Raw genomic sequence first — 21,636 nt, forward strand, 5'->3', positions numbered from 1 at the left:
AATGGACTTGAAATATGGATTATAAAGTGAGTTGTGTATTGTTGGCTCTTTGTCATCGTTAACAGATGTGATTTTCTTTCCAGTCCATCAATAGTGTTGTAGTCCAACAGGGGATAGCAGTGACAGGTTGTAGTTTACTGTTCACTGGTCTGAATCTCAGTCAGCCCTGTGGGCTCCAGTCCCTGTAGCAACTCTACCGTCCTCCAGTTTTCCAAGGATCTGATTAAAGCTGAGGCTGCCAGGCTCTGTCAGAGAGCTGGATGGTGAGGAGGCTGTCTCCTGAGGCCGTCATCATTTGGATTTTCAAGCTCCATTTGCACCAGAGAGGGTGTGTGTGTGTGTGTGTGTGGTGTGGGGGGGGGGGTTCGAAAAAAGAATTTGGACTTATAAAGCTTTAACTCACAAACACCTGAGACCATTTCCGCTGATTGAAAAATCCAAACACATCCCTAAAATATATTTTTTAATTTGTTTAAACTGAGTAAAGAGAAAAAGGAAAAATACACAGAATATCAAGAAATAAATGTTATGACATAAAAAGAAAGAAATTCAATGATAAAAATTCTAATGAACACCAGGACAATAGACTCAGTTACTATAATTAAACTAATGCTACACAAAAAGGGCAGGAAATGAGAAAAAAACAAATTCTGCTTTTTTCTAATCTTTGTTTTTTGAATAAATCCACTTCTTTTGGCCTTGAACATTTAAATTGAAAAGTCACTAGTAACTACAGTCTCTATTTCTGACAAATGAAGATGAGTAGTAGAAATAGTGGCACTGTTTTTAAGGAAATGTCAAGTAGCCTGAAATAAAATATCATACAAGGCCAAGAAATTACCAAAATATCAAACAAGCTGATTTCATTGAGATACAGGTTTTATAAAGAGACAATAACCACACATCAGTAGGATGACCTGTTAAATTCCCAATTGTTTCATCACTATTCTCCCTGAGACAAGCAGAGGAGAGGCACCACCGAGAGGTTGTCCCATAAGACTCCTCGGCCGACATCTAGGCTTTTAACCTCTCAAAGATTTCCCCGCCCTGCATCCCCCATCCTGCCAGCCTCCTGCATGTAGTCGCTCCATCTGAGTTTTTCACACCTGGTGGAAGAGGGAAGCACGCTTCAAAGAGGAGGCTCACAGAAAATGTTGCAAGAACAGGACTTGTGAATGTATTTTTTTTTTTTTTAACGTGCCTTGGTTGCAGTTTGGTTTTGCTCTCATAATGTGTGCACTGAGGATGGAAAGAGGAAAGAGCTTCTCTGGGTGTGTCTGTGTAAAGTCACCATGAGGAATTTATTAGAGTAACTGAAGGAAACTAAAGGTAAGAATCAAGATCTGTTGTACTTTTCCATGATTTTCTTTTCTCTTTTTAGCATATATATTTCATTATGATGCTACTAATTCACATTTTCTTCTTTTGTTAAAAAGTTAATTAAAAGTGTTGAGGCTCTTTTTGTGGAAATAATTCTTGTTAATAATTTAACATTATTAAACATATTAAACATAACATTAAGTAAAACTAAGATTCATTTGATATTTACAGTAGTCTGCTGTAAATGTGTTGGAACCAAAACAAACAGAAGCTCTGTCTAATCTATTACTTGTCAAGTTAATATTTATGTGCAATTGGAAAGGAAATGTCTTTCATGTCACTGGAATCTATAGGGTATATAATTTCCCAGACAGTGTCCTAGAAATAACTGGAATTTGGTATTAATTATAGGGAAAATAGGAATTTCCTAGAAAGAAAAACGCATTTAAATCCAAATAAATGTATTCACTTTTCATTTACTACTGACAACTTATCCTTCACATATGTTAAATTGTTTGCCTGCCTGCAGACAGATATCTAGATTACAAAAGCAATACATTGGAATTAATCCCATAATTAGTAAAAGATTTATGATGTTCTTTCTGGGAAACTTCCTGTGAAATCATTGGGAAATACAGACCCATAAAATAAAGTGTTACCAAAATAAAAGTCCAACAGCTTTCTCAGGCCACGCTTACAGTAATAAATAGTACAACTGAATCAAATCAAGGGTGAATTACCAGTTTTCACAGCCTCCGTTTATTTCACCCAGCAGCTGTCGGCCAGTTATGACATACACCCTGGTTTCCTAAGTGATGCAGCTCCTGAGGGAAAGCAGCTGAGCCGCAGGGCTTCAGACCGACCGTGTGTGTGTGTTTTCGTTAATGATCCACCAATTAGTCACACAATGGTAACAGTCGTCTAAACACCTCGTCACCTGTCTGCGCTGTGTGTCCCTGCCCTCATGGTTTTGTGGGGTGGGGGTTGCTAAATCTTTGCGGATGGAAATGGATTTTGGGATTTCTACCACCCGTAGTTAAAACAATGCAGTATCTGCATGGAACTGCATGAGTTTCTTTTGTAGTTGCTTCAGTCACCACAGCAACCATCTGCTTTGTGACGGGCCAGTTAAGGGACTGTGGCAGACAGTCCCAGTTCTCCCCATGTCCCCTGACTATAATCTGTCATATGCACCATAAACACTGAGGCTCCCTGTGAACCATCAACACTTTCCTCTGCTGCCAAAGTGTCACCGTGTGAAAAGTAAACTGCAAACATGTTCAACTCTCCCAGTCACATAGAACAGACTTCTGTAAAAGTGTCTTTCTCACGGGTGTTTATCCACACTGCCAGATCTGAAGATGACGGGTCAGGCGGCAGAGCGAGATCGGTCACCCCACAATCTGTCAGTGAAGACCACCTTGGAGGAGGAGATCGAGAGAGCTGAGAGTATTCTCAGCAGGTGATGAGAATGATCCAATCATGTGCTATGATGCGCTTGTCTCCGAGGTTTGTTTCAAATAAAATCAAAGCTGACATTTTCTGGTGTGTTTTCACTCTTTTCTTCTCAGAGTGCCATCTGTCTGTGATGACACATCCTCAGAGCTACAAAGAGTCGCTGCTCTCGACCCTCATGGACGCAGTTCCAGAAATTCTTTTCAAAGGAGCGGAGCTATCTCAAGGTAAAACTGCACGTCAGCCTCTTTCACAAAGGTTCGATCAGAGAAGGCGAAGGGTTATTGTGTTGCTTCTCCTACACCCAAAATGCCGCTGATGCATAATTGTTTTGAGAAAAGGTTGTCATACTTTTTGAAAATAGCCAACAACTGTCTTCTTCAGTTTGAAATTCGTACAGAAAATGTTTTGTGCCATTCTTTTTTAGGTGGATAAAAGTAAACATAATGTACACCGTCAATACAACCTCACAAAAACCTTGGTGACCAAAATATTGTAGCAGGAGCATGAAACCAGAGAAAACATTTTCTATCTTGTTTTGTCATTATGTGAAACTTGTTGATGTACTTTAACTTGATTGTTTCCCAGAATCTTGTCAAAAAAGTACAATAATTTGACAAAAACCAAGGAGATCAAAAAGAGTGTGTGCGAAAGTTTATAGGGCGAAATTCTCTTCCTGTTTGAAAAAAAGTATTTTTTATTTGTTGATACGGCAATAGTTAAGACTCATTGGATGATTAAATCATTTGTATAAATCTACATCGTTTATAGCTAAAGTGTTCTCTTTTTTTTTTTTTTTTTTTTTTGGACATTTTTAAATGTTAAATTTTACACGCTGAGAGATTCCTGGATACCAAGATAAAAGATCTTTTCCTGAGGGATGTTTTCCCAAGTAATATATAATATGTTAAAGCTTACTTGTCCCATTTTAAACATAACTAGTGATTCAGTGAGAGTGCAGTCAAGCTAGATGGTATCAGTTTTTCAGTATTTTCAGTAAACCTGATTGCTCTCAGTAAAAAATAGGATGCAGATATATCATACGTCTATTTGTTTCTGATAGTGATGATGTCAGTATTTTTTTCAGCACCCTTTCACTTGTCCCACTGTCTGTGTGTTTGTACCCAACCCAGTGAGACTGCCAGTCCTCTCGCCGATGTTGTTGCACATTAGTAACAACTCATCTGATGTTTCTAATATGGTTCTGAATTATTATGCAGTTCCTTGAAGATTCTGTGAAGCTTCAGTTCACACATGTTTAATTTTTAATGAGGGTGTGTTGTGTTCCTAATGTGTGTCAGACTGGTGAGCCTGGTGGTGAGGCTGAGGGAATGGGCACACAGGAGTCTGCTGGAGGAGGAGGAGAGGCCAGACTCCTTCCTGGAGCGCTTCCGCGGCCCGGAGCTGAGAACGACCATCAGCCGCATCAGCAACACACAACCAGATGCCAACGGCAACAATACAAAAAAGAGCTTTAAGTATGCCTGCCTGCCACCTTGAACCACGACTATGAACCATCACACTGGATGACCAAAAAAATTTGAAAAACCAAAACACTGTAATGAATACTAGCTTTGTGAAACTTGTTTTTTAGAACATTGTTTATACCATATTATTAAGAGTTACATGGCACGTAATCAGCACACAAGGTTAGAGCATGTTTAGGTTTAGGGTTTATTTATCCAAGAGGTCACAACAGAGTTACACTTGAGCAAATTAGATGAGCACTTGGGGCTTCAGGACAAAAATGAAGCCGCCAAATGTCCCATTAAGGTCATAGACAGGTCATATTTAAATAAAGGTTTTTAGAAAATAGGGCACTTCAACATTCAGAGGTGCTGGTTCAACTCTGTGATATTTTAAAGGCTGTAGTTTATGCTGCTGTGTATGTGATTGCAACATAGTACAAGGTGTTTTCCAGTTTAATACAGTACAAGACATTACAAAGCCTTAAAAATGACCACAGACAAAACTGTTTGAATGAGAGTATTTATTGCAGAGGCATTCTTTTGCATTGCTTTATATCTTGCAGCTGCTTCTATTCTTCTGTATATCTTTGCAGTAGTACTACTGTACAGAAACATTAAGCCACAGTTGTGCCTGAGTGTATTATTTGCAATCTCTCCCTGCTTTCAGGAAAAAGTGGGAATTGTTTGTGGTGTCCCCATCCGATAACGCCTACTACCGTTGGTTATTTGTTATCGCCATGGCAGTGCTGTACAACTTGTTCCTTGTTGTCGCAAGGTAATAACACCACAGTCATTATCTGTTTGGACCCTACAGCCTCTAGAGACTGGTGATGGATGTAGTGAACAGATGTAGTGTCCACTTATTAGGCTGCAGCAGTAAATCATTTTATTTTATTTTATCCATAGGGCATGCTTTGACAAGTTACAGTTGGGCAATTACATCTGTTGGCTGGTGCTGGACTACCTCTCCGACACTGTCTACATTATGGACACTTGTGTCCGACTTCGCACAGGTAACCTATAAAATATGGCTTCTGGCATCAAGACACAATGCAGATGTGTTAAGCCTTAAAGACCCCATGTGTAAACATCTTTTGTGATTAAAGATAATATCTTTCCAATTACTCTGATCGTATATCTTACAGTTTGTTAGTGAAATGCTGTTACAACACAATGCAGAGTGATTCTCCTTAGTATTATATAATTAGCATGATTTATATTTGCATCCAGGTCACAGAATATCCAGAAGCACTAAATCAAAGGCAACACTGGATTATCTTAGATTTGTAATATTAATTAAGGCAGGAGAGGTGAGTCTGTGAGTCTTTGTCATTTGGGTCTGTTATTACAGAACATGTGAACGAGCAGAAACTACAAGCACAGAAAAATGTTTGAAAGCTGCATTAAGTTATTCTTTTTTGGGGGGAGAGGAGAACGAACTGTAAACACAACACTGACATATTATCATCTTGAAAGTCTTAGCAAATAGCTGCCTATTTCACATCCAGCAGGCACAGAGCAACATCATCATTTATTTTGAGTCATGTTTCTGGCCACAGGGCAATTGTAAGTCTGATGTTCACTCTCTTTTACCTCTTTTTCCACTAACTTAGAGGTTTTAGCACTGAAATCAGATGGCCACTGCTGCTGGAAACAGGGTTAACGAGAGTAGTGACTCTAATCTGAGCGTAAACATAAAGCTGTGGAACAGAAAACCAAAACACTGAGCCAAAAGATGTTAAAATGCTCCTTACATGGTCAGATCCCTGAAAGTTTGTCGCTACAAGACACACCTTTTATATTAAGTAATGTTATCTGATCCAGTGTCCAAAAGGTTGATTAGCAGCTTTAATTTTTTAATCCACAGTTTAGCTTCATCTCATGACATGAACTAATTGTCAGAGATAAAATGCAGCGGCGAGCTGAGATGAGGCATCACTGCTCAACTGAATTTGTGCTCAATTTATCTTTTCTCAGGGTTCCTGGAGCAGGGTTTGCTGGTAAAGGACCACGCCAAGCTAAGAGACAGCTACGTCCGTACATTGCAGTTCAAGCTGGACGTGATGTCCATCCTGCCCACTGACCTGGCCTACATCTCCACTGGCATCCACACACCACAGCTCAGGTTTAACCGCCTGCTGCGCTTCCCACGCATGTTTGAATTCTTTGACCGCACAGAGACACGCACCAACTACCCCAACATCTTCCGCATCTGCAACTTGGTGCTTTACATCCTGGTCATCATTCACTGGAACGCCTGCATCTATTACGCAATATCCAAGTCTTTGGGATTTGGCTCGGACACTTGGGTGTTCCCAAACATCTCCAAACCTGAGTACTCTTCCCTGACTCGGAGTTACGTCTACTGTCTGTACTGGTCGACTCTTACTCTTACCACCATTGGAGAGATGCCTGCACCCGTGCGAGATGAAGAGTACCTGTTTGTGGTCTTTGACTTTCTTGTTGGGGTACTGATCTTTGCCACCATTGTGGGGAACGTTGGCTCTATGATTGCCAACATGAATGCTACGCGTGCTGAGTTTCAAGCCCGGATTGATGCCATCAAACACTACATGCACTTCCGCAAAGTCAGCAGAGAACTGGAGACACGGGTCATTAAATGGTTTGACTACCTCTGGACCAACAAGAAAGCAATAGATGAGCAAGAGGTGTTAAAGAACTTGCCGAACAAACTGCGGGCTGAGATTGCTATTAATGTACACCTGGAGACCCTGAAGAAAGTGCGTATTTTTCAAGACTGTGAGGCAGGACTGCTGGTGGAGCTTGTGCTCAAACTACGACCACAGGTCTTCAGTCCAGGTGACTACATCTGCAGAAAAGGGGACATAGGTAAGGAGATGTATATCATTAAAGAGGGGAAGCTGGCTGTGGTTGCTGATGACGGGGTCACACAGTACGCTCTCCTCACCGCCGGCAGCTGCTTCGGGGAAATCAGCATTCTGAACATAAGAGGCAGTAAAATGGGAAATCGTCGCACAGCCAACATTCGCAGCTTGGGTTACTCCGATCTCTTCTGCCTCTCTAAGGACGACTTGATGGAGGCAGTGACCGAGTATCCAGATGCTAAGACTGTTCTAGAGGAGAGGGGCCGGGAGATCCTGATGAAGCAGGGTCTTTTGGACGAGAACGTAGAAAGCGGCGGGCTGCAGAAAGAAGACACCGAGGAGAAGGTGGAGAGGCTGGAGTCCTCTCTGGACACACTTCAGACTCGTTTTGCCCGTCTACTCAGCGAATACACACACACTCAGCAACGGCTGAAGCAGCGTATCACTCTACTGGAGCGACAGCTGAATCAAATGGACTGTGGCGCAGACGCAAACCATGACATGGATGCATACGCAGAGAGGGCGAATGTCACAGACCCTGTGTCTATTGACCATACAAACGGGTCTCCACATCGAAATGATGTGCAAATAGAGGACAGAAAGAGCCCGACATCAAAACATTAACTGTCTCACCGAGGAGATTTTAGATTTCCTGAAATACTTTGATTTGAGTATAGATGAACCTCATGACACCCTTTTTAACTTCCATTGAGAGAATCAGTTAAAGAGATGAACGCATGTCAATAAAAAGAAAGCTGGCAACACTGCTGTGCCCATGCAGTCTTTGGGTTCTTGACTGTGCCAAAACCAGTGACTTGAATGTGTTTAAATGGTGGCTTTAAAGTTACTTTTAAGTATGGAGAACACAGAAAAAAATGAAGTTTTCAGACTAAAAAGCACTGAGAATTGCTGGTTGTTATAGTTTTGGGTCACTTGTAAACATCTTGTATTTGGTTGCATCAGCGGAGGGATTCAGTTCTCTTGACGTATATTATGCTCTCGCTCTCGTCTCTTGCTGCCCCTCCTGGGAAAAAAGTCCAAAGAGAGAATTGCTGGGTTCACATACACAAACAATTATTTTCCAGTGTCCTCATTTTCCAGGTTAGACATGAATCAGACATACTAAGATGATTATTATAACAATATTTTGACATTTTTTTCCCCTATTTTGGCTTTTGTGGGAGATTTCAGGGGAATTCTTGCATTGAAACTGATTTTCAGTTCTCGTGAAGTGACTCACTCGCAGTTTGCAGTTGTTTCCATTTTTCTGCTGTGCTGAAAAACGGGCTTCAATCGTGTGAGATTTTTATTAGCTATAAAATGTATTTTGAGACTTATTAAAATGAGTAAGCTGCTTTATCTTTGTTTACATTTAGTTTACTCCCATCTCCATTACACACTTACTCTGTGAATTGAGGGACTGGGGATTTTCCAGTTATTCAGCCTCTACATTCCAGGATACAAGTCAACCACATGAGCAGTGATGATAAGCACAGTTGGAACAATGCCTCTGCTGCAGAGCTGGCTACAATAAAGAGGCAGGAGGTAATGAGCGCATATCCCCTGCAGCCCCTGAAGGAGTGGTGGGATAAAGTGCTAAAATATCCAGTTACTTTCTGTAGGCTATTCAAGCAGCTCTTGATGAGACTGAAATATGAAATCTATTTTGATATCAGCACATGAAGATCACAGCCCTGGGCCAAATATAACCTTAATATGAGATGAAAAGATGTCTTTATATGGGCTACGTTTGATTGGAAAGTCAAATGTTTTTGGATTTCCAGGTCACATGTAACTTTTGTTACATATATTGTAATGCTTTGATGTCTAGATTTTAATGTAAGGATCAAGTAAATTGAAACACATCATTAAATGCTATTGAAACGACGACTTTTGACCTATCACAGCAGTGTATTTGTGATTTACAGTTATAGCTCAAAAGAATGAAGAAACGCAGGCCCTCCTTGGTGATTTAAGCAGCAGGAACCTCAGATTGAGTGGTTAATGGATAATCCACTAATACATACTGTCAGCATTTTCAAAGATTGGATTCAACAGGAATGTATATAATTTTGGAGCCAGATGCTTTATGTTAGGAATGGTGTTTGCCAGCAGTCCAGTAAGATGTGGCTAGGACTGATGTCATCTATTTCTGTGCACCAATCAGAGTTTAGCAACATTTGAATCACAATCTGATGAAGGTGTTGAGCTCGAACCAATACCACAAAGTCCTGATGAAGCAGATTAGTGGAGCTGTTGGGTGTCAAACTCTAAATAAACATCTTAAGATGTTTATAAGCTTCATTGTTGCTTATGTAGTCATGAATATTTAATGTTGTAGACAAATACTTACATTTTGAAGCCAGGTTTGGGAGGAATTTAAGTGCCAATTCATATATACCAACATAGGAAGATAAAAATCAGTTTTCACTACACGCAGCTGTTTGTCATTTTAAATTCACTGGAATGAACACGTTGCTGTGTCTGCACATACACTGTTGTCAACTCCATTCAGCTCGCACAACAGGTGCACCACAGTATCCTGTCCCCTCCAATTCAGCTCCAACCAACCCCCTACCACATCAAACTTTTGCCACCATGTGTCGTGTGTAGGACAACTGGTGCAGACTGTCAAAAGGGCCTTATGTGCATGGGCACTGCAGTGAACAGAGGGAATAACATGAACCTTTTCAAGGAATAGTTTTTACAGGAAGTAAATATGTACCAATATGTACATCTGTTTATAACAACTACCATAAACATGTTTTTGTAAGTGTGGATCAAGTGGTGAGCACTGTCAAAATATAAAAGCAATAAAAACACACTACATATGATATTCTTCTCAATATAACTATATTGTTTGTACTTTCAAAGAGTAACAGTTTACAAACTGCATCTGAAAATCAATTTGGAGATACCATCCCCCGATCACAGGGATTCACTCATTGCATGAAGTGAATCTATCTACTGTGTATGACAAAGTGTGACAGCAAAGGTAGTCCCCTCAATAGTAAACATAACTATTCATTTTTCTTTAATGCGTCAAGTTAGGACAAATATTTCAATAGAGTGCATCACTGTTCAAGATACTGTAGAAATTAGACCAAAAGAAAATATGATTTCTCCCGTAATAACTGTGATTGAATGTAAAGATATGGAGGAAACGGTGCAGGGCTGCTCCTATGAATCGGGGAGGTGGAAGACCGCAACATGCCGTCTGTGGTCTGTGCACTGATTGGCTGAGAGTATCCACTGGGACAAATGCGCCGGCTAGCGCATCCGCATGTGCAGGCTGTGCTTGGGTCCATCCACTCGCTCCAACTTCTCAAAGTGTTTCCTAGCATTACGGATATTGATGAGAGTGGCTGCAGATGCTAGAAAAGAAAGACATGGTTTATTATTATTAACATATTATTATGTTGATTTGGTTTTTTAACTATACGCTCGATCTCTATCTTTAACTATCTTCATTACTCACGAATGGAGGGGTCCGACATGATGACCATGACATATGTGTTGGAGGTGAAGACGTCAATGAAGGCCGCAAAGTTGGAGTTCCTCACTTCCATGCTTTGGAAAGAGGCTGCAAGTTTACTGGAATAAAAAGATTTTTTTTTTTTTTTTTTTTTAAATCAGAAACATCATAAAATGCTGGATGTGATGTGGGCAGTGCAGGTGATGTTTTTGCAGAGAGAACTTACCTACAGCTAAGTTTGAACTGTTTAATAATGTTACTGATCTTCTCAAACCGGTGAGCATCGCGCTGTTCTTTGCACTGATAGTGGGAGATCACCTGCATTTACAAAACAACATGCAACAAAAAATAACAATGAATGACTTTCATTTCTAGATCCAGATTTTCTGCAGTGCCAGAGGAAGCATTTGCTCTTACCAGGAAGGTGGCTCTCTCAAACAGAAGAACCTCATCTGCCTCAATGATCTGTGCAAAATTTCTCAGGTTTGTCTCCAGCTGCTGGACGTTTGGGATGAGCTGGTACACTATGCTAGACCAGGCCTGCAAAGACAAGTACAAATGTATCTTAGACTATCAACTACATCACCTAACAATTCAATATACACCCAGGAAGATTCACTACCTTATACAGGGTTTCATCCCAGATCGATGTCCTGAAGCATGTGCAAGCCAAAGGTCTGGACAGTCTCTTCAGATCTTCTTCACGCTCCTTAAAGATCTGTAGACAGTTAACACAGTCAAGTCAGTGGCTCACAGGAAACCAAGGACGTGAAGCAGTTATCTTTCTGTATTCTCCAGCAGTCCGATATCAAAAACACATGGATACATCAATTAACTACACATAAACTTGTCTTTGTAAGTGTAGAGTAATGATTTTATTTTCAAATGATGATAGTTAATTATAATAAACATTACTTGTAATTTCATTAATATTAACTTTTTTTAATGTCGACTATAGAATTACTGTCTCTTAAAATTTATTCATCTCTCTAAATTCCTTTTACTTTTTTTGTGCTGGGTAACATTCATTCTCAACCTTCCCATTTGTGTCACTTAATGATGGCACTTAATGATTGCTGAAATATTCTAAAATAATTCAAATCATATTTAAAATAACATCATCATCATTACCTAATGCAGTTGTCAGTAGCTTTGACAGCTGTAGGAATAATATTATGGGATATTTATGGGATAGATGGTATGACACTGACACTTTTTGCACACTGGGTGACCATTTTAAATTGATGAGTTATTTCTATGTAAGAATTACTTAGCACAAAAAACATAATACATAACATAATATTATTTTCATTCAGCTGAAAAGTCAGTTTTATTTATTCATGCTTATTTTCATAGGAACAAACATCCCTTTTAGCTAAGATTACTTTAATATACTTATACAACTAAGAGCACCAGATTCGCAAAAAGAGGACAGTGGCAGCAAGGTTTCTTTAGATGACAGTGTGAACATGACAGAGAGAGCAACAATGTGCATGTATGATGTATAAAATGTCAGGTAAAGCTCACCAAATCTCTCTGGTCTTCTTGCACCAGGTCCATTTTGTGGACGAGGCAGAACACTTTGGCATCGGGGGAGTTCTGCAGGATGGCTTCCAGACACGACTGGTAGTAATGCATGTCTTTCTCCAGCTCACGACTCTCAACATCGAATACATAAATAAGCACCTCGACATTTCTGAAAATGTTGTCCCTCTGGCTGGTGAAGTAGTTCTCCATGAATGTGTCTTGTCTGATGTGTAGAGAAGCACAAAATACCATTTAAAAGAGGTTTCCAGATAAGGTAAGACACCGTGAATTGTCAAATCTGACAACAAATAAAAGAGAGATATACTTTACCCTCCACAGTCCCACAGGTTTAGAACCAGATTGCCAAGAAACCGTACATGGGAGTGCTCCACGTCAACTACATTAAACCAAAGAATGACAAGAATCTTTTTAGATGAGATTTAAGAAATCCAAATTTATTTTCATGTGGCAACTTTCTTTAAAGTGCCCTTACTTGTAGCTCCAAGGCGGCGTGTGTCTCGAGCTATGTAATTGGCAAAGATGATTGATCTCATACTGGTCTTTCCAGACCCACTTTTTCCCATCAGTAGCACCTGAAAGCAAAAATGCAACAGATTAGACCATCACTTAAGTTGTCTATACTCTCTATTCGTGTGAACAACATTCAAAGAAATATTCAGACTTCAATAAAAACACCAACTCCATGAAGAAAAAGTACTTCATTAGATCGGAGCATTTTCATATTGTAGTTGAGAGGTAGCTAATTTCAACTGCTCTATACTATTTAACCTAAAACCAATGGTGTCATATTTTATTAACCCATTCTGTGTTTTCCAGACAGGATCTTACCTGACTGATAAATTTAAATATTAAAAAAAAAACAAAAACAGATACCTGTTTTTATTTTGGTTTTAGTTTACTCTCTGTAAAATCTATCTCCTTTCATAAGTGTGTAAAATGTTGCTTAAAATAAATCTCCAGACTCTCATCAATATAAATCTGGGGATAAATAATAAATATAATATTTCTTTCAACTAAATGAACTTTAAGTGAACTTAAGTGATTTGCCAAAAACAGATACTGAATCTTAAGAACACCAAAATCATGTCTAATAAGTGTAATTATAGTATGGAAAACGTCTCCCCGGGCTGTTCACAAAATTAATTTAGAGAACGAAATAGATGATGATGATGATGATAGATGTGAGAACTTCTCTACAATGTACAGGCAGCAATTGCTGAGCAATCCCTATGGCTCATGATTTTTGTTTATTGGGGACAGATCTAAACCAACAGAATACCAAACACTGCATTTCAACATGCACATATACAGCCTCCTGAATCATTTGAGGGCACTGGAAAAAAGCTAAATGCTTAACATTTGAAAAACTGGCTAAATGCATGAGAAGTTCAAGCACCTACAGACTGTGTTGAAATACAGCACATGAGTAATTACACTTCAACCACTGATTGTGATGTTACAAAGAGCCAGTGATTTACTCCTGCGTCACCTTTTTCTTCATTGCTGTGCTTGACATCCCCCTCAGCAGACACGGTGTAGAGTATTTCTGTGAGCTGAAGGTCAGATGACTTCAGTCGGCGTCTGCAGCAGCTCTTTTCTTCCTCTCCTTCAGCTGCGGAGCTAACACAAATATTTTTCACCTAGCTGCCACTTAGCTTTGGTGAGGCAGAAAACCTACAGAAGACACGTTTAAACCCGCAAATGATGGACAAGTCCAAATGTTTAGCTTTATCGTTAGCTTAGCAGACACAGGAGAATATATAAACATCTTACTAATGTTAATAAAACTCTTTTCTCTGTTCCGGATAAACACCTCGGCTAATGCTAACTTAGCTAGCACGGCAGGCAGTCCAGATACATTTCAGGTGGCTCAGCAAGGCTAAACGGCTAGCTAGCTAAGTTAAAATTAAGCGGTGTATCATCTACTTACCCCGCTACTTATATTCAATCAGATTTAGACTATGTTTTTAAATTGGTTTCAAGAATACAGTTGCACACATTACTTGGTGGCAGCTGGCAGTGAAGTCAAGATCAGCTGCTTCCTGTTTACGCCAAAGTCACATGAGAAGCCGCTGGGCTCTAAGCCCTGGGTTTTGTCTGAGAGACCTGAGGTTGTTTTCACCCCTAAAAGCACAGACGGATTAAATATTTCTGTTTAGATTCAGGCGATAAGAAAAATTTAAATTGGTTAAAGGTTTTCAGTTTTGCTGATTTTGGAAGTAGAGAGTTAAAAATGCCTAACAGGTTTTACACTGGGAATAAAAAACCAAAGTGCTTTCTTTCTTCTCTTCCTCTTTGTAGTGTTTTAGTTTTAGTACATAGCGGATTTGAAATCATAACTGCATAATGGAAATATAAGAAAAAAAATGCAAGGATACTGCAATGTGGCTAGTAAACCGACAGGGTATGGGTATGAAGAAGTGATGTGTAGTATAGTATAGTAGTTTGTAAAAAAAAAAAAAAATAATAATCAGGTTCGTTTGTACCTTCAGACGCTTTCTCTTCTTTGTGCTGTTGTTCTAGTTATTCCAGCAAGTTATTCTTGGCCAACAAAAAAAAAAACAAAACAAAAAAACAAAAAAAAATGTAAGCGATCCAAATACATTGTGTAGCTGAATGCCTTTCTGTTGATTCAAATTTAGTTGTTGGCAGAATGAAAAACAGGACAGGTCGAAAAAGAAAATAAAGATAATTACCGTTTTTTTACTCCACCGTTTTTTGATTTGTATCTCCATCTAGACACATCTACATAAAAACTCCATTCAAACTTTAAAATGTTCAGCTCAATTGGACATTATGGGATGTTTTCAATTTTTTGATAAATTTGAATTCTTTCCAAAATATTCAAGGTTTTTAAGAATAAGAATATTTGCACATTAATTCTGCCCTCTCACAACTGCAGTTTGATTTATACCCTAAATGCTAATACATCCCCAATTTTTTTTTAAAGTGGACTCAAATGTTCAGGACTGCTAAACTGACATGAAAACTATGTTCACTTGACACAAACACTTATCCCTTGTAAGCTTCACATAATTGTTTTGGGTTGAAGTTCCTCTCCAGACATGTTGTAAACTATGTAAAAATATTCTGCTATGATAAATATTTTGTTTAATATAGTTTTCCCACTTAAACCCTTATGTGATTGTCCTTCTCTTTTTAGTTTACCAGTCATCTGTGAAGCACTTTGAACTTCGCTAACTTGCGAACTTGCTATAATATACAAGTTTGATTGATTCATTCATTTATAAAAAGTGAAATTCCATCAAGCACATATACGTTTACTTCCTCATTGAAAATCTAGATCAGGCCTTATGCCCCGCCCACCACCACTGCTTCTGCCAGGTTGACAGGTGAAACAGCAGTATGTATCCGTATGATGGGTGGAGGAAACGTCAGAGAGACTCAGCCACAGGAGTTTTTTAGGAGCTTATTGTGCACCAAAAATCTGTGACCAGAAGACCTATGAGAACGGTAAACATAGTTCATTTGTTATGTTGCCTGTTAGCTTGTAACTGGCAGAGGCTGACACAGTGTCAGTGGCTGTGTTAATGCAAACTCTCACTTTCTGTTCTGACAAGGGAGCAGCACAAATCAAGATGGTTTGTTAAAGGAAACATTGGAGAGACTCTACATGTTTGAGCCTCAGTCAGTTCAAGACTATAAGATATATTGTGATATTTGTTAGTTCGCGACTGGCAGTGGCTGACAGTTTCAGTGGTTGTGCTAATACAAACTCTCACTCTCTGTACTGACAAGGTTTCGGGTTTATTTTGCCCTCCTATCGTCCCCGAAAGTTGACAGGATCAGTTCCTTTGGATGGATGAATTAACAATAAGGTTGAGTTGAAAAGCTGCTTAAAGTGGCCACAATGTGTGTCTGCCCCAGATGACCAAACAAAAGGATGAGCTGTGGAAGTGAGTTAGGTTAGGGAGGCTGCCACTCGGCTGTAGTTTTGGATAAACCTACAATAGAAGTTCCCCACCCCTAGGAACCGCCAAAGCTGCTTGCGTTCACTGGGTTTGGGCCAATAGCACAGTCGTATGGTCTATGGGGGGACAGAGACTGTGTTTGTTCCTTGCTAAAGACCTAAATCATGATACTTGAGGGGAACTAGGGAAAGGTGTGAGGGCTCAGCCTAAACTGCAGTGGGAGCTAAGGCTGACTGGAGACCGAATACTCTCCAACTAACGACTGTTGCAGTGGACCAGTCTGTGAGGAATGTGAAGCTTTAACCGAGGCTGTCATACAAACAACAGGTGCATGAAGAGAGGTGATGACAAGAAATTGAATAGATTCACAGTGGTTACCTGACAGGATGAGACTCAGTGGGGCAGTGCGATGTGTGATGTGGGCCAGCAGTTTTCCGTCCAGGGTGTTTACATCCTTGGGGGGATTTTAGGGTTCCAGGGGCATATCACCCTGTGACACGAGATTGGAATCTGCACCTGAATCCACCAGGACCAACAGGGGAATGGATTCACTGCTCACAAGAAGGGTGGCATTAATCTGCACACGAGAATGAGGGGTTTCGGTAGCGATAGAGGAGCAGCTCATCAGTATCCCTCCACTTACTGATGGGCCTAATCTTTTGCCCAAGGGGTACAGGAGACAAGGAAATGACCGGCCTGGCTGCAGTAAAAGCACAGTTTAGAGCTCATGCAATGCTTTCAAGGGGGAAACTATGGTGCTCCTTCTTGAGGATGGCTGCGAGTTCCTGTAGCTTTGAATCTTTCTTTTTCACCTTTTGCTGAATAATTAAAGCCAAACTGCTGGCCTTAGGTAAGAAAAATAATCAATCTTTCTTTCTTTTTCTTTCTTTCTTTCTTCTGAAAAAACTTTCAAAATAAATAAATATTCTGTCCACCCCACAACATGCATTTAAATGCGGTGGATAAAACTTCTACAAAGTTAGTATATTTGGTAAGACTGCTGTGTCAGAATACCTCTGTTTTTTTTTCCCCACTGAAGAATCATGTTGTTTCTTACTGTGATCACTAGAGGGTAAATTTAATTATAAATTCATAAAGTAAAAAGTGTTATTTGTGGGCCATATAATCACTTCAGAATCAGATAAGCAGCAGAAAAGCTTCACTGTACACTAAGACACCCTTCTCAAAGTTTCACTGACTTTATTTACACAGTTTGCTAGGGCTGGCCTTAATTAAAGGAAATCTGCATATTAATGCACAGGCTCTTGAAACCATGAAACACTTGAATAACCAGATATGATAACAGCCTTCTCATTACCCCGCAGGTCATGCCAATGACAGCTCTCTCAGTAAATATGGTTCAGCTGAAGAGAAGGGAGATGTGTTTTTCTTGCATAGAAAAATGCACTTTTTAAAGCCCACAGTGATGGATTATCTCTTATATCTGCAAGCAGTAGAGCAGCAAATTCAAAGATTATTTTGAAGTAAGGACTTCCCCTTTAAGTGAACTATGATTACCAAGATGGACACAGCAGCAACACAGAGAGAGGGAGAGCAGTTAATTTGGACCATTTGTCTCCTTTGGGTTGAGGAGCGAATGAGAGACCTGGCAATGATGTGGTCAGAAATAAGGCAAGGAGAGAATATATTACATACTGCACTATTAATAACTTAACACCAAATTTCAGACAGGATATGAATGATCAGTACTGGCTGCACTTTTAATCTCAGCTCTTGAGGTCTAAGTTTTTTGTTGTTTTTTTTTTTACCAAGAAATGTTGGTTGATTAATGACACCTTTCATCTTCTGTTCACCCCAACAGTTTCAAGTGCCCATACTACAACAGAAAGACACTTCAAATTCTGACATGTAATAAAGCCTAGGATGTACATTATGTGAGTTAAGTGTTTTTTAGTGTTTTTCAAAATTTACATTCCATCACAGACAGAACACAAATTTATATGGAATTACTGAAAATTATAAATTCATTGAAAAGGCAAAGTGATAAAAGTATTATAAAATTTTATTGTTAACTTTCTGTATGTGATCTCCAAACTGTAACCCCTTCCCAAACAATCAGTGAAAACACTTTAGATGACCAGACAAACAAATTGGCTAATCATCCAGTATCTTCTTAAAATATGTCAGAAGTAAAATACAACAAATCAACTCAAAAAGTCTATTCACCAGTATGGGGGGGAAGGTATTTCACACTCTGATAACAAGAAGAGAAAATGCATACATGTTTTCTGCAATCATGCAAAAACTGAATTCTATTATCCAGAGCCTTAAGCTTAAACACCATAAGTATATGAAATTGGTTTATAAATAATATACAGGGTAATAATTGCAGCAATCCAAATTATTTAAATTTGTGGAGCTCCAAGGTATGCATAATTAACAATAAACTAAATTAAATCTTATTTATTGGTAATTATGTATGCCTAAGAAATGCATACGTTTCTCATACCGAGCAGTTCTGTTAGGTTAAGTTGTCCAAATAATAATTCTGATGGCTGTGAGGTTATCATCAACACAGAACCAAGAAGGGCCATAATCAAAAAAAACAAACAAACAAACAAAAAAAGAACAATGATACAGTAACTCCTCCAGAGAGACACGAGATGTAAAGAGGAGAGAAGACGATGATGTAAATCAAAGGTGTTGGGAGTAATATTCAGGTAGTGTACAGGTGTTTCAGCGCTCTGAATTATGGCGCTAGTCCACCGCAGTCTTCCTTTACATTTGATCTCTGAGTTTGGCGAGCCTTTGAGACAGTTCATCCTTTGGACAAGAGAGAGAAAAGATAGGCATAAGTGAGGAAGATGAAGATGGGTTATTATGAGAACACATTTCATCATTTAACAGTAACAGTAGTGAGATTTTTTTATGTATACTTAAGGTTATCTGTGCCAGATGTGACCTGACTGTAACACAAGGATGTTGTGAAAATAATTGTACCTGTTCCGCAGAGGCCACGCTGGTACCCACGGATCCTGTCTGTCCCTGAGGGAGCTCCATGTTCAGGTCCAATCTAAACATGATGAACACACCAACATTTAAATTTTACTTTTAGATTACAGACACACTGCCGTTACTTACACTAGACTGAATAATGCTGTATAAAATGTCTATCAAAGTCTTTGAAATAACCACAATATACATTTTGATCTATGCCTGTACTCCATGAATGCATTTCCAATGTATATGCATATCCAAAGCAACTTACAAGTGAGGGACAACGCTAAAGCTAAAGTGCAGTGCTAGACCTTGGTGTAAGTATTAAGTATTATATCTATTTGATAAGTGCAAGGAGATCAGGTAAAGAGGTGCACTGAAAGTGTAGAGTAAGTGCTAGTTATGCATGTTAGGGTGTTGAAGAATATAAGTTAACAAACATTAGTTCACAAAGAATACCGGGACAAAAAATGAAAAGGTTACCCTGCTTCATCTGCCATTTCATGCAGCAACGACTCCACTTGATTCTGAAAAACACATTAGACACATTACATATACAGCGAATGTGTTTGTGTTTAAATCACTGTCAGACAAGAAGAAAGATGACGGTGGAGCTGAGAAACAATACCTGTGGTGTCGTGAGTGTTGTTGTGCTGCTCATGGTGTCCTCCATTTGGGCGGTCTGAACATCCAGAGTCTCAAACTGGTGTTCAAATTTGTCCATGAGAGCTGAAATCTGAAAAAAAAAGATGTTGATGAATTGTTTGATGACTCATAGACAAAAGACAATATTGTTTTCATGTGTAAATGACACTCAACCTTTTCCAGATTCATACTCTTCAGAGTGGAATCCATGCCTTTCACCACTCCAGCCATAGATTTTGTGACCTGTGAAAAGAAGCACCATCACTAAAACAGAAATGACAAAAAACAAGCTTTCTCAGGTCTGAAATGCCTGCAACTGATTTTCTAGGCCCACAGCAGCATGCAGGGATGCTGTTTTCAATGTACCTGGTTCATTGTAACTGCAGTTTGGACCCTTGCTGCCACTGCATCTACCCGAGCACTCATCCTCAGGAAGTTCACAGATTGGTTCTTCTGTCTGATGGCGTTCTCTGCATGGATCCTTGCCACTTCCATATTTCCCTTCTGGATGGCCTAGAGACAAAAACAAAGCGGTTCAGTAAAATCAGGAGCCTCCCATAATGTGTTATCATGATGACTGTCTTCAGAAGTGCAACTTACTTTCTTGACTTTAGCCTTCTCTATTTTTTCCTCTTTGTCACATTTCTTGGAGTTTCTTTGGAGTTCTTTGGCAGCAAACTTTAAATTGAACAGATTTTCTGAAATGTGTGGTTAAAGGAGAACAAAGTCCAAACAAACAACTAGCAACCTTGGACGACCACAGACAATTACTGTGGATAACTTTAAATATAATATAATATAATATAATATAATATAACTGTTTTGTGTGAGTGTGGCACAGGGAGGTGGCATGGGTTCTCTTAGTTGTCTCAACTGAAATCCTGTGAGAGCTGTTGTATATGTGTTGTGACTATAGTATTTTGCTCTACAATTTTGCAATTAATTTGAATTACCAGAAAATACCTACACATTAAACCTGGAGCTCTCTGGGCCCCCTAAGACTCTGGGGGTCCAGGATAGTTGCCTGCTTTGATTCAGTAATCCAACCTTGGGTGCAAGTTCCTACTTTATTACCTTAACAGAATTAAAGCAGCGATAGACAGAAAAATCTGCCATACTGGTATAAAGGCATGTGTATATGTCAGCGGACAAGTAACGAGATATTGAATTGCCAAACTAGATTTGAGGTAATTTACTGTGTTTCCATGACAGACTGGTGTCAGATTGACAGACTGGTGTTAAAAAAATACAAAATAAAAAATCAGTCAAGCTTTACCTAATAATTTGAAATACCTGCAGTGACAAATACATGTTACGTAACTGGTGTTATTGTAGCTTCCCTTTAATTTACCTATGTTTGTGTCGAACCTGTGAAACCTTTATGGTCCTGTGTTAAATTAAGCGCAACCGTGAGGAGATTACCAGATTAAACACACATCACTTTTTTCCTTCGTGATTTAGAGTATTAACTTAGATCCTGACTACATGGTTAAACTGCATCAACCTGTGTCAACTGCTGGGTATTTCCAGCCATTAGCAGTGAAGCTTTAAAGGCCCTCAGCCCGGCTAGCTCCCATTTTACGACGCCCGGAATTGATTAGGAAATGTCCAGGTTATTTTAAAAGGCAGCTCTTGTGCCTTTGGTTGATATGTGAGCGGTTTAGCGTTGTTTCAGGGGTCTGACACACATAAATCTCACCAGCTTCGCCATAAACTACCGTGCTGTGGTCGCTCTCTGAGCCCTCGTATTTACGTTACACCACAAGTCTCACCTCCGTTTCTCAGCACTGTTTTATAAGGATACTTTCCATGCTCGGCATCTTGAGGCGGCTGCTTCACGAACCCAACAGTTACTCGGTCGAATCCTTGCGGACAGTCCACAAAAAGTGGTTAAATACAACAAAACTTAACAGCGAAACTTCAGCCTTTCGGGTTTCGGTCTTCTCCCCTCGCACTTCCTGGTTTCTTACCAAAATATGAACAACGTC

The 21,636-nt window shown here is 39.4% G+C and overlaps 3 protein-coding genes across 4 annotated transcripts; 1 reads left to right on the forward strand and 2 right to left on the reverse strand.

Annotated features, from left to right (window-relative positions):
- Positions 1 to 1,157: 1,157 nt before the first annotated feature.
- cnga2b (cyclic nucleotide gated channel subunit alpha 2b) lies at positions 1,158 to 9,304 on the forward strand. The gene is made up of 7 exons (XM_071460585.1): positions 1,158 to 1,329; positions 2,674 to 2,782; positions 2,892 to 3,002; positions 4,077 to 4,253; positions 4,912 to 5,019; positions 5,151 to 5,257; positions 6,222 to 9,304. Exons 2-7 carry the CDS (start codon positions 2,682 to 2,684, stop codon positions 7,712 to 7,714), a joined length of 2,097 nt encoding a protein of 698 aa, XP_071316686.1. The 5' UTR covers positions 1,158 to 1,329; positions 2,674 to 2,681; the 3' UTR covers positions 7,715 to 9,304.
- Positions 9,305 to 9,926: 622 nt separating this feature from the next.
- On the reverse strand, positions 9,927 to 14,204 carry rraga (Ras-related GTP binding A). Of its 2 annotated transcripts, none has more exons than XM_071460587.1 (10): positions 14,044 to 14,204; positions 13,603 to 13,733; positions 12,586 to 12,685; positions 12,423 to 12,489; positions 12,093 to 12,315; positions 11,188 to 11,283; positions 10,983 to 11,105; positions 10,792 to 10,883; positions 10,569 to 10,684; positions 9,927 to 10,464 (listed from the first exon to the last, which is right to left on the reverse strand). In XM_071460587.1, exons 2-10 carry the CDS (start codon positions 13,627 to 13,629, stop codon positions 10,361 to 10,363), a joined length of 948 nt encoding a protein of 315 aa, XP_071316688.1. In that variant the 5' UTR covers positions 13,630 to 13,733; positions 14,044 to 14,204; the 3' UTR covers positions 9,927 to 10,360. The 2 variants fall into 2 exon arrangements, with proteins under 2 accessions (XP_071316688.1, XP_071316689.1); XM_071460588.1 differs by having other exon boundaries at positions 14,117 to 14,166.
- A 3,846-nt stretch (positions 14,205 to 18,050) lies between these two features.
- Positions 18,051 to 21,629, reverse strand: chmp1b (charged multivesicular body protein 1B). Its single transcript, XM_071461369.1, has 8 exons — positions 21,453 to 21,629; positions 20,249 to 20,346; positions 20,015 to 20,161; positions 19,823 to 19,891; positions 19,632 to 19,739; positions 19,487 to 19,530; positions 19,007 to 19,079; positions 18,051 to 18,829 (listed from the first exon to the last, which is right to left on the reverse strand). The coding sequence occupies exons 1-8, from the start codon at positions 21,466 to 21,468 to the stop codon at positions 18,785 to 18,787; spliced, it is 600 nt and encodes a 199-aa protein (XP_071317470.1). The 5' UTR covers positions 21,469 to 21,629; the 3' UTR covers positions 18,051 to 18,784.
- Between the last annotated feature and the right edge of the window lie 7 nt (positions 21,630 to 21,636).

Source organism: Trachinotus anak, unplaced genomic scaffold (assembly GCF_046630095.1).
Source record: "Trachinotus anak isolate AG129_WGS33_773 ecotype Australia unplaced genomic scaffold, CSIRO_AGI_Tana_v1 ptg000024l, whole genome shotgun sequence".
NCBI lineage: Eukaryota > Metazoa > Chordata > Actinopteri > Carangiformes > Carangidae > Trachinotus > Trachinotus anak.

What these genes read in the sequence shown, in the direction of transcription:
- cnga2b (XM_071460585.1), top strand. Translation starts at nt 2,682, where the DNA reads ATGACGGGTCAGGCGGCAGAGCGAGATCGGTCACCCCACAATCTGTCA. An exon ending in GCTGAGAGTATTCTCAGCAG is followed by an intron (nt 2,783 to 2,891) that starts GTGATGAGAATG and finishes TTTTCTTCTCAG; the next exon opens with AGTGCCATCTGTCTGTGATG. An exon ending in TTGTGTCCGACTTCGCACAG is followed by an intron (nt 5,258 to 6,221) that starts GTAACCTATAAA and finishes ATCTTTTCTCAG; the next exon opens with GGTTCCTGGAGCAGGGTTTG.
- rraga (XM_071460587.1), bottom strand. Translation starts at nt 13,629, where the DNA reads ATGTCAAGCACAGCAATGAAGAAAAAG. An exon ending in AACCTGTGGGACTGTGGAGG is followed by an intron (nt 12,316 to 12,422) that starts GTAAAGTATATC and finishes TCTACACATCAG; the next exon opens with ACAAGACACATTCATGGAGA. An exon ending in CAGTTCAAACTTAGCTGTAG is followed by an intron (nt 10,685 to 10,791) that starts GTAAGTTCTCTC and finishes TTTTTATTCCAG; the next exon opens with TAAACTTGCAGCCTCTTTCC.
- chmp1b (XM_071461369.1), bottom strand. An exon ending in AGAAGGCTAAAGTCAAGAAA is followed by an intron (nt 20,162 to 20,248) that starts GTAAGTTGCACT and finishes TTTTGTCTCTAG; the next exon opens with GCCATCCAGAAGGGAAATAT. An exon ending in GCGTGGCCTCTGCGGAACAG is followed by an intron (nt 18,830 to 19,006) that starts GTACAATTATTT and finishes TCTTGTCCAAAG; the next exon opens with GATGAACTGTCTCAAAGGCT.